At 37.1% G+C, this 13,026-nt stretch overlaps 1 protein-coding gene across 1 annotated transcript; it reads left to right on the top strand.

Annotated features, from left to right (window-relative positions):
- LOC109010348 (transcription factor MYB106-like) lies at window positions 1-1,970 on the top strand. The gene is made up of 3 exons (XM_035693808.1): window positions 1-224; window positions 428-557; window positions 1,181-1,970. Exons 1-3 carry the CDS (start codon window positions 92-94, stop codon window positions 1,968-1,970), a joined length of 1,053 nt encoding a protein of 350 aa, XP_035549701.1. The 5' UTR covers window positions 1-91.
- Window positions 1,971-13,026: the final 11,056 nt, after the last annotated feature.

Here is a 13,026-nt window from a genome sequence, read left to right as displayed (position 1 = left end):
TCCTGTCTACTTACTGTTCTTACAAATCATTTCAGCTGAAAGAGCTTCAATATTCCAAGCCGTATTTTCTTCTGCTTGCTTTAACACTAGAATGGGAAGGACTCCATGCTGCAACGCCGATGGGATGAACCGAGGTCCATGGACACCGGAAGAAGACCAGAAACTCTTAGCCTATATTCAACAATATGGCTGTGGAAGCTGGCGTTGTTTGCCACGAAAAGCAGGTTAAGTTTTGTTTTGTTTTGTCTACATGGTTTTAGCTAGCTTTGGGTGCGGCACAAAAATTTATGCGAAAATTCTATATATATTATATATATGCATTTGATTTCCTATATATGGTGCTTTAAATTTAAATTTTCTTAATTAATTCCTTTAAAATAAAATGGTGATCATTGTTCTTAATTAATTGGCTGTTTCTGATCTGTAGGTCTTCAAAGATGTGGGAAGAGCTGCAGACTGAGATGGAATAATTACCTCAGACCTGATATTAAGAGGGGGCAGTTCAGTTTACTTGAAGACCGAACCATCATTCAACTTCATGCACTTCTTGGCAGCAGGTAATCACTGAAACCGGACCTTAAACCTCTGCAGTTTAGATTATATAGAAAAAGCATTTTATGGTATTATCCTAGCTACAATAATAAATTTACGCAGTTTAATTAGTTTGTCGATTATTTCGTGGATCTTATTTATTCTGCCATTTCTTTTTGTGTAGTCTAGTACTTAATCTAAGCTTTTGAGCTCCATATTTATTATGATACGTGGATGTAAGTATGCAGCTTCTTTCGACTTACAAACCAGACTGCGTTGTATTTTCAGTAAAAGTTTCATTAATCAAACTCTGAAACGCCATATTTCATTTTTCTTCCGAGCAAGGACAAAAATAAAATAAAATAAATAAAAACATGAATTTCAGAATGCCTTTTTAATTTCCTTCTACCCAGAAATCTTTAGGATTCTGTAAATACATATGAATCGAGTAAAATTAAAAGGAATAATATTGTAGACACAAAATGATGCTGATCATTGGTTGTAAGGCACCATTACGCAAATGATGATTACATGATATTGCAATACATACATAGTTTGAATAATATTATGGATCGAATATCTTAGGCTAAATATATATATATATATATACATATTGTATTAACTTCAGGCATTTTTTTTTTCCCTCCAGATGGTCCGCTATAGCCACACACTTGCCAAAGAGAACTGACAACGAGATCAAGAATTACTGGAACACACATCTTAAGAAAAGGTTGGCCATGATGGGCATCGATCCAGTTACTCACAAGCCAAAAGGCACCGTTCTTGAGTCTGCAAATGGTGACCCCAAAAGCGCATCCAATCTTAGCCACATGGCTCAGTGGGAGAACACTCGGCTTGAGGCCGAAGAAAGACTAGTCAGAGAGTCACAGTTATGCTACCAATTATACGATCTGCCGCCAGGCTTTTCTTCAGGAAGATCATCTGCTGCAGCCTCGGGCATGCTACTCAATGAAACAACCACCAGTAAACTCGCACCCCCACGTTGCCTTGACGTTTTGAAAGTATGGGAAAGCGTGATGTTAGAGTCGATGCTAGCTGCAGGAAATGATCATCATGGTGGCGTCGATTCTGGTTCTGTTTTTGGTCTTGGCATGGGTGGCAATTCTGATATTGCCTCTGGGGTATCTGCATTAGGTTTCTTGGAAATCAACGCAAGGGATCATCAAACGTACTCAAATGAATTCAATGAAATATCAACCATGCAGCTCCACAAGATGAATCTGGCTACTGGGGACGTTGGAGATCGTCAGCATCATCATGATCATGATGGTGTTTTTAATAATTTGGGCAACTATATTTTATCTGCAAACAGCTTGATTGCAGGCAGTACTGGAAGTGGATCAAGTAATGCTTGTCAAGTTTCAGATGAATTGAGAATTGACATAATCGTGAAGGAAAGAAGATACAAAAGAAGATGAATTGGAAAACTTCCATGAAATGAAATTGATTGGTATCAATTACAGAGTACTTTAACTATATTTATATACACGGCTTAAATGAGAAAATGAGAAATAATAAACTAAATAACAAACTAACTACTATAACAGAAATAACTAACTCTCCTCTTCCTCTTCTAGTTTAACACGTGTAGCTTTAGATTTTAATTCCATTTGTTCAATCCGTGAGGCTATATTCCAACACCCCCCCTCAAGATGAACATGTATATTGAGGATGTTCATCTTGCGGAGAGCATGATGAAAAGGAAGAGAGCCTAGAGGTTTTGTTAATATATCCGCCAGTTGCAATCTTGAAGGGACATGGAAAAGCTTGATGATATTTTGTTGCAACTTCTCTCTAATAAGATGACAGTCTATTTGTATGTGCTTTGTTCTCTCGTGTTGGACTGGATTAGTTGCAATGGATAATGCGGATTTACTGTCTGTATAAACCAAAGTTGGCTGCTGGTGGTTGATAGCTAGGTCTTGCATTGCATAAAGGAGCCATTGGATCTCACAAGCTGTTGAAGCAAGGGCCCTATATTCTGCTTCTGCAGAAGATCTGCTGATTGTAGCTTGCTTTTTGCTCTTCCACGAAATTAATGAGTCACCCAAGAAAATGGCAAAACCTGTTACACTCCTTCGGGTGTCAACACATCCTGCCCAATCACTGTCTGAGAAGGCCTTGAGCTGCAATTCTGATGAAGCTGGAAAAAATAATCCTTGTCCAGGGGTTGCCTTGAGATATCTGAGAACTCGAATGGCTGCTTGGTGATGACTAACAGCTGGTTTGGATAAGAATTGACTGAGAACTTGGACAGAATAGGCAAGGTCAGGTCGAGTTATTGTTAAGTACAACAATCTTCCAACTAGTCTTCTGTAGGCTGAAGGGTCTTTATACATATCAGGATCTGAGGAAGATAGCTTTAGATTCGATTCCATTGGAAAAGTTGCAGGTTTAGCTCCAAGTACCCCAGCTTGTTCTAGTATATCTAGAACATATTTTCTTTGACAAATTGATATGCCATTTTTAGTTCTTGCTATTTCCAATCCGAGAAAATATTTGAGTTCCCCCAAATCTTTAATAGTAAACTTATCATGTAGAAAAGTTTTAAGCAATTGGATTTCAATCAAGCTATCACTAGCTAACAGAATATCATCTACATAGATTAGTAAAGCTATGAAGGAGGATTCAGATTTCTTGACAAACAAAGAACAATCTGAAATACCTTGAGTAAAACCATAATCAAGCAATGCTGTGGAGAGTTTAGCAAACCATTGTCTAGAGGCTTGTTTCAAGCCATATAGACTCTTAAGAAGTTTGCAAACTTTATTTTCTTCTTTGACAATCAAACCAGGTGGCAAGTCCATATAAACTTCTTCATGCAATTCACCATGTAAAAAGGCATTATTAACATCTAATTGGTGAAGATGCCAATTTTTAATAGAGGCTATAGCAAGTAGTAACCGAATGGAAGTAATTTTTGCTACTGGAGAAAAGGTGTCAAAAAAGTCCAAACCTTCTTGTTGAGTGTAACCTTTAGCTACCAATCTAGCTTTGTGTCTTTCTATAGTCCCATCTGCCCTATGCTTAATTCGAAATACCCACTTACAGCCTATGGTCTTTTTATTATTAGGGAGAGTAACAATTTCCCAAGTTTTATTTAATTCTAATGCATTTATTTCATTTTGCATGGCAATTTGCCATTCAGAAATTTTAGAAGCCAATTTATAAGTTTTGGGTTCTTGGGAAGCTGAAAGTGATGCTAGAAAGGCTTTGTGAGAAGTGGATAATCTATTTGCAGAAATAAAATCAGATATGGGGTATAGAATGTTTTTATTATGAGAGGAAGCAGCAATAGCAGATGAGTCAATGGCATTTGAAATGTGGGAAGCAGTTCCACAATAATAATCCTGCAAGTAATTTGGCACTTGTTTAACTCTTGAGGATTTTCTGAGATGTTGAGATTCAAGTTGAGTAACAGGTTCATTGTTCAAAGGAAGGGGAACAGATTCATTGTGCAAAGGAAGTTGATGGTTGGTAAGGTTCTGGTTTGAGGTGATATTCGGATTTGAGTTCAGATTTTGCCTTGAGACAATATGTTGATTAGAATGGATGTCAGGAGGATGAAAATAGAAATCTGAAGCAGAATTTGTTGGAGGGAATAAGAAAGTATGTAATTCAGGATTGGAAGGAAAAATCTTGAAAGGGAAGACATTTTCATAAAAAACTACATTTCTTGAAATGAATACTTTGTTGGTATGAAGATCTATTAATTTGTATCCTTTGGTATCAGAAGGATATCCTAAGAAGAGGCATTTTGTGGCTCTCGGGTCAAATTTATGTCTATGAGTTGTGAGTGTTGATGCAAAACAAAGACAACCAAAAACTTTGAGGTGAGAAAGATTAGGTGGTTTGTTAAAAAGCATTTCGAATGGGGTTTTGTTTTTGAGAAGAGGAGTAGGAATTCTATTTATGATGTGTGCTGCAGTGAGCACACAGTCACTCCAAAAGGTTAAAGGGATGTTTGATTGAAACATTAAGGCCCTAGCAGTGTTTAATAAATGTTGATGTTTCCTTTCCACAACTCTATTTTGTTGTGGAGTTTCCACACAACTTCTTTGATGCACAATGCCATTGTCATTATAGAATTGAGTCAATAGGAATTCAGGTCCATTATCTGACCTTATTGTTTTGACAAGAGTATTAAATTGTGTTTTTACCATGTTGCAGAAATTTTTGAGAATGGAAGGAACTTCAGATTTCATCTTGAGCATATATACCCAAGTACAACGTGTATAGTCATCAACTATAGTAAGAAAATATTTAAAACCAGAATAGGAAACAGTATTGAAGGGACCCCATATATCAGAATGTATCAAGTCAAACATTTTATTGGAATTGGTTTGAGATACAGGAAATGGAATCTTTCTTTGCTTTGCTAAATGACATACATCACAAACAGTAGAAGAATTAAAAGATATAGATGGCTCTAGTTGTTTAAGGAAAGGTAATCTTGAATTAGAAACGTGGCCTAGTCTGTGGTGCCAAGGATCTAATTGACTTAGAGTGATAGCTGATACAAAAGAAGAAGAATTATAGTTAGGTTGAGTGCAGGCAACATCTTTTGATATAGCTTGAGATAGGTGATATAATCCATGTTTTTCAAAGGCAATCCCAATCATCTTCTTTGTTGATTGGTCCTGTAAAAGACAGTAGGAGTTAAAGAAAGAAACACAAATATTAGATTGTTTTGTTAGTTTAGAAACAGATAATAAGTTGAGTGTAAAACTGGGAACACATAACACATCATGCAAGGATAATGTATTTGAAAGTTTGATATTGCCAATGTGTGAAGCTGGAACAGAGTTCCCATTTGGCAAATTAATAGATGTGTTGATGGATGTGGGTGTAGAAGAATACAATAGGGGTGAACAGACCATGTGGTCTGTTGCACCTGTGTCCAGAATCCATGAGGACACATGCTGTAAAGATGAAGAAACAGAATAGCAAGGGTTCAAAGATTTACCAGAAATTTGAGAAGTAACAATGTTTACAGCTGGTGAAGTTGTTTGGGTAGATATTTGAGAGAAGTTAGAATTTGCAAGTGCTAGCAATTTATGGAATTCCTCAGAAGTTAAAGAGAACTTTTGATTGTCATTACTGGGTTGGATGTAGAGCTCAGAAGTTGATGTAGCAGCATGAGCAGCAGGTGGATTCCGTTTCCCTTTTGGTCCAGTCCAGCCAGGGGGGTAGCCATGAAGTTGAAAGCATTTCTCTATTGTATGGCCATTGTACCCACAGTGGGTGCAATATAAAGAAGATCTCTTCTGTTTGTCTTTGGAGAATTTCGATGGAACAAAGGTTGGAGTGGTTTGTTTGGCAAGCAAAGCATGAGTTTCATTGCTAACAGAATTATTGAGTTGTCTTTGGCTTTCCTCTTGAAGAAGTAAAGAGAATACTTTTGCCATACTAGGCAATGGTGAAACCATGAGCAATTGACTTCGAATTGAAGCATAGGAATCATTCAAGCCAACCAAGAATTTTAAGACATAATCAGACTGCTGTCTAATTAATAAGAAATCAAATAAGTTGCAAGTACAGGTTGCCATCTTGCCACAGCTACAAGTTGGGAATGGTCTGTAATTAATGTACTCATCCCATAAAGTCTTGAAAGAACTAAAATATTCAGTGATTGATAGAGAATCTTGAGTGATAGAACTTAAAGATTTTTCAAGATGAAAGACTCTCGGACCATCACTTCTCAAGTATCTTGTTTTCAATTCTTTCCAAAGGTCAACAGCAGAAGCAACATAAAGAAGACTGTTCCTTATGTCCTTGGAAATAGAATTCATTAACCATGAGAGAACCAAGTTATTGGCACGTAGCCAAGCAGTATGAAGAATAGATTGATTAACAGGAGGAGCAAGAATTGTACCATCAATGAACACTGCCTTGTTCTTGACTGTTAGAGCAATGGTGATGGATCGACTCCATGCAATATAGTTATCACCAGTAAAGATTTCAGAAACAAGTAAGGCACCAGGGTTGTCACTTGGGTGCAAGTAGTATGGACTTGATGAATCATCTGAAGGGTTGATCATGCGATGAGAGGTATGGGAACTGACAGAGTCTTCTCCATCAGAAGTCATTTCTGGAAATTTTTCCAAGAAATGCAAGAAAAGTATGTAGCAGGAGAGTTACAGAGATTTCAGAGCAAAATCTATGTAAGGTTGCGGAAGCAAAGAACTATTTCTCAATCTGATACCATGTCAAGTTTCAGATGAATTGAGAATTGACATAATCGTGAAGGAAAGAAGATACAAAAGAAGATGAATTGGAAAACTTCCATGAAATGAAATTGATTGGTATCAATTACAGAGTACTTTAACTATATTTATATACACGGCTTAAATGAGAAAATGAGAAATAATAAACTAAATAACAAACTAACTACTATAACAGAAATAACTAACTCTCCTCTTCCTCTTCTAGTTTAACACGTGTAGCTTTAGATTTTAATTCCATTTGTTCAATCCGTGAGGCTATATTCCAACAATGCTGTCGAGGAACGTGCAAGAAATGAGACGAATTATTGGCATGATATCATTAATACGGGGAGTTACTAACTGTCAAAGAAATTACCAGTCGTTTGAATTAATAATGTAGGTAGCTAGCTAGCTAGCAAGCTGGGTACGTATTTTCTTGGCAACCAACGTCTCCCTCCCCCTCTTAAATGCTACTGATTTTTGTCTTTTACATTGTAATCAATAATCAGAAATCGACATTTATTAAGTTATACGTGTTCAGATTCTGCATGCGCTGCTGCGACTTTGGATGATTCGAGGTACCCTAACCTCCATACACGTTCAAAAAGGATCTGACAATTTCTCGAATTCTGCACCTCACTTTTTCCCCACTAAATACTCGTGTTCCCTTTCCCTAACAAAATATTGCGTAAAAGACCAAAAGCCCCCTAGCTTCTATACTAAAAACGCAGAGTTCAATATAAAATTTTGTTTTAATCGAAGGGAGAAGGTCACAGGTATGCAAGTGACGCCTCTCACTTTTATTAAAACTCTTACTTATGTTGAATGAATATGTCTAAATCACAATTCAAGGCCTTTACAAATATCCTTTAGCAACCCTCCAGGCAACAAAACTATTAAAACGAAAACCAACCAATCTAGTATAATTATATAATATCCAAAACAAAATCAAACCGAACCAATCCCATAAGGAATACTTTAATTACAGCCGCAGACTTGGAATCTTGATCTTATCCATACGAATAAGTCCTCTCATTTTACTAGGCATTTCATCACCTGTAAGATATCTCTTCGTGTTGCCTCCCTCTCTTTGACGAGCCAGAAAATCTGCCACTTGATTCTCTTCTCTAAATTTGTACTTTATAGAGACACAAAGGCTGTTTACCTCCTCCTGTAATCGTTCCCAAAAATCCCATAAGTACCAAACGGTACAAACACCTGAAATGAGCCAACCCACCACCAACTCCGAATCACTTTCAATACAAATATTCTGATATCTCAATTCTTTACAAAGCCGAATGCTACTAATAATAGCCCTCAACTCCGCTCTATTATTAGTACCCGGTTCAAAATTTTCAGAGAAAGCAGCCTTCATATTACCAGTTGAATAATGGATGATACCTCCACCACTACAAGAACCTAGATTCCCTCTACAAGATCCATCGATATTTAGCTTCAACCAACCTTCAGGAGGCTTTTCCCAACTCACTTTGCGAGGAATTTTAACCTTCGACTTGATTGTATTCACCTGTAGCTCTTCCAATATTTTATTATCTAAATAGGGCAGCGCACCCTTCACACCATCTGCAATTTTTGCCAGCCAACATCGCACAGCTAACCAAATTGCCTCTCTCGATTCTTGCTTATCTTCCATCTACAATTTACAACGCCGAAGCCAGAGTCTCCAAGAAATAACAACAGGCAATAAACCAATTATCGTTCCCTTCTGTGTAGATTTTTTTGCAACTCTAAACCACCTGCTGATCTTCACCCTCTAGGGCTCTGCATCCACATTCATAATCCCAAACATCGACGCTACTCTCTTCCATACCATACTTGCAATTGACCCCGTGCTCAGCAATTGCACCTTGAAACTATACTTGCAAGGTCTCCTCTGTTTTATTCACGCAGCAATTGCACCTTGAAGCTATAGAAATTCCCAGATTGCACACCCTCTCTTAGGCAGTAGTAGTGAGAACTCTGGGGAGCGATGCCCCACCAAAAAAAATCCTTGGCAGCTTCCAATAAATCTTCTTTGACAAAATCCCAATACGATACGTAAAATCCCGAACCAAAACCATCGAGCCCTGGACTACTATCTTTTGGGATCGACTTAAGAGCCAGTTTCAGCTATAATTCTGATGGCTTATTTACAATACACTCATTTTCTTCAGTCGATACCACCATCGAAATCAGCTGACTCAAATCAGGCATTGCACTGGATGATTATTCAGAAAGAAAAAGTTGGAAGTGATTGACCGCATGCTCATGAACTTCCTCAGGTGAAGCCAAAAATGTACCATCCTTCAAAACCATAGCGTCAATCATCGAAGAATCTCATCATTGATTAATAACCGCATGGAAAAACTTGGAGTTTTGATCACCCTCCACTAACCATCGCTTCTTCAAAATTTGGGATACACGCATCTCCTCCCTCTTCTCCCAATAATCCAATTCACATTTTATAACTAGGAACTTTGTTTCCACCTCCTGATCATATCCCCCATTCAGTTGCTCCTCCAGATACAATATGCGTGACTCTAACTCCTTGATAGTAACATCCACCCGTCCAAAGACCTCTTCATTCCACCTCTTTAAAGCAATCTTAGCCTTCTTTAATTTAGTCGCCAACTTGCACATTCCCGCACCATGCACTGGTTCTGTCCAAACCTATTTCATAAAGTCATAGAATTTTGCATGAGTACTCCACATATTTTGATACATGAACGGAGGAGGCCCATATCTTGATGTAGGCTTTGAGAAATGTATCAACATCGGTTTATGATCCGACGTCTTGCTCTCCAAATATTCCAAGCTAGCCGATTGAAAAGTATTGATGAACGACACATTCACTACAGCCCGGTCAAACTTCGCCCATCTCCTAGTCTGACCAACATGCCCATTGAACCAAGACATACAGCCACCCTGTGACTTCAACTCCATCACCCCACAATTATTCAGATAGTTATTAAATTCCTCCATAGCAACCAAAGGTCTAGGCTGCCCCCCAATTCATTCCTCTTCCTCTCTAATAATGTTAAAATCCCCCACAATAATCTAAGGATTCAAACCTTTAGGTAAAGCTTCAGTCAGTCCAAAGCCCCCTACGATCTGAAAAGGAGCATTTCGCATAAACAAACGTGACAAGCACTTTTGACCCATTAACGACCACCCAACCCGCGATCATTTGATCCGACATACTCTCCACCTCAAAAACATCCTGCCCATTCCACATTACCCACATTTTATCTCCCATTGCTTCATTCGAACAATAGTTAGAAAAATCTAAATACTGCGCGAAGCGAAACATTGAATCCTCCTTCATGAATGGTTCCGAAATGGGCAACATAGATATTGAATATTTCCTGACCAACCTCCTCAAGCGTTTCTTTGACGTGTCTGTGCTATGCATGTTCCACACCAACATTTTTTTTGTCAAAGATTGAGTTTAGCACGATGGGGTAATGACTCATTGGGATTGTTGCACGCCATTACTGGGATTTTCTACCACCGGACTTCTAGTTTGAGTACCTTCCGAATCATATCCTTTATCTGAAGCCAAATCTTGCGGTTTGCTCTCTTGTTCATACTCCAACTGAAATTGTTCTAAATCCAACCCCTTATTCTCAACCACAAACTGATTTTCCTGTTACAGAATTTTAGACACCAGATTAAACTGGTTACTTGCCTCATCACACCACCAAACATCCTCCTCATGATGTGGAATCACCAGGCGACGAGCTTCACAAGCAAGTTCACAAAGCTCTCCTTCCTCTAGCCCTGTGTTTCGTCCCCGGGAATCAGAATCAATAAGAACCTCACCACCCTGCCCTCTTTTGCTCGACTGAAGCGCCCTACAATCTTCAATCCCTGTCAGCAACCAAAGTCATCAGAGGGCTGCCCATGAGGGGCAGAACGAAATCAAGCAGGCACTCAAGAAACCTACGTAACGCTAGCATATAGCAAAACATCGCCCTGCCACGTCACCTGATGGTTTTTGACTCTGATATTGTACACATAAATAGAGTTTAATATAATTGAAAAACTACATATGATAAATATAGCTTGTGCCATTTAAGGCTACACAATTAACTCTAAACGACATGGACTCCCAAAATGACTACGTTTATTCTTCTTCTCCAAACTACGTTGTTTCTTCCTTAGCAATCCAATCCTTATACTCTGCTTTTGCCCCTCGCCTTCTCGAACTCTCTTTCTTCAACTCAAACCAGATTCCAAGATCCCATTTTTACTCCATTTTCGTCGTCAACCCCATGAGCCTCTTGACACTAAATTATATATATAAATTAAATAATTTGCTGACAAAAACAATAATTCCAGTAATATATGATTTTATAGGAAAATAAATAAATGTTCGTGCTAAACAATTGTATACTGCAGGCAGAAAATTAGAACATGAACAACATACATTCATATATATACGATATGTCAACAAAAAGGAAATGCCAATAAATTCTCCACGTTATAAATTTTAAGCCATGCGAATTGACAATATCCCACGAAAAAATGAGATAGAAATTTGATAATTCAAGTTTTGACATGATCATGATATAAAGAGATGAGAAAAATACTGGACTATAAAGAAAATTAGATTAAGGAGTATAGTAATTGACTGCAATAAAAACTAATTAGTATATGTTTAAGGGTTAGGCAGTAAGAGGAAAGTTAATATGAATGACGGTCAAGACAAAAATATGATCACGGCCAGAAATTAAAGCAAAATGATCTAGCTTATATAGATCATCATCTATCAATTATTAGAAGTTGCAAAATCATGAAAGTTTCTAAAGGTCTGAAAAAAATTAGAATTTTAATAGGGTCCATATTCAGTACTATTATTAGTACACTACAAGAGAAATGGTTTTTTGGGACGAATCATTTTGTCCCAAATTACACCATTTTCGTCATAAAATTTTTTTTAGATGAAAAAAATTCGTCTCTAAATTGTTTCAAGAAGCCCGTCTCAAAAGGTTTTTTGAGACAAAATTAGATTTTCGTCCCAAAAAATTGCTTTTAGGGACAAAATTGGGCAGAACTAGTCGTAGTCGTTCAAAAGAGAAGTTTTTTCTGAGACGAAACATTTTCGTTCCAAAAATCCGTTCTAATGTAAATCCTTTCGTTCGAACAACTCTCATCAATTCGAAAAGTACAGAAACTTGATTCAACAAATGAATAGATTTGATCCTGTTCGAAAGGACAGAGTGTTCAAACAAACAAATTGTTGTTCAAACACAATTAATATTAACGATTGCTGCCAGTTCCAATATAAAATGACTTTTTGAATGAAAGTCCATTTGAACGCTAGGTTTTGTGGTTCGAACGGAATGGATTTTTCTGAGGTTGTTCGAATGGTTTTGTTGTCCGATTCGAACGCAAGGGAAAAAAGATTTACCGTTCGAACTGGGTATTTTATGTTCAACGGTACTCATGATACATAATTGATTTTAATTAAAATAATATAATTTAAACATCACAATTGTTTAAATGTTATGGGATAGAATAATAAAAAGACAATTGAAGAAAAATAAGTTCTAGGATTGTAGTGGTGGCATAGAGTTTTGGGACATCATTGATTGCCACTGTTCAAACATTTTTTGGGATTGAATCTCTAAATCCGCTGCTTGATCTAATCGGGTCAACAACTCTTTTTCCTTGGACCTCAAATGTTTTTTTTCAAGCCTTGCTTCCTATAATTCCTTAGTTTTATCATTTGATCTGACTTGAGAAGAGGATGATGATGTTGATGATGGTTTCACGCAACGTCCTAAGCCCCTCAAATATCCAGAACGTGGTCCAAAAACTTGAGAAAAGATGTAAGCGTTGTTGACAGATGATTCATCAGATGGATCCGCAGCAGTTTCCTTAAGTGATATCATCTTTTCATACAAAAAAAAAATTAAAGTTAGTATAAGTAATAAAAATATTATTAGACAATTGAATTAAAAAAATTTAAACTTACATAATTTGCTTATGCTTCGGGATTGGTCCAAACACCATCAAGATTTTAATGTATTTTAGCATACAATTGGGTTAGATTATAGTTAGTAGGACTTTCTTCTTGCTGCAAAAGGGAATTTTATATTAGAACTTAAATTAGAAAAGTATATATGTTAATATTTAACAGGGACTAGTATAACGTTACCAGTTTTTTAGATAAATGATGAAAAGATCGAGAGCCCGCATGATGGTGTATCGTTAAATTTGATCTATTTGCTTTGTTCGCTACACTCTGTTACTAAAAAAATAT

This window comes from Juglans regia, chromosome 9 (assembly GCF_001411555.2).
Source record: "Juglans regia cultivar Chandler chromosome 9, Walnut 2.0, whole genome shotgun sequence".
Taxonomy (NCBI): Eukaryota; Viridiplantae; Streptophyta; class Magnoliopsida; order Fagales; family Juglandaceae; genus Juglans; species Juglans regia.
The sequence above is the reverse complement of the archived record's forward strand: the minus strand, read 5'-3'. Positions and strand labels throughout refer to the sequence as shown.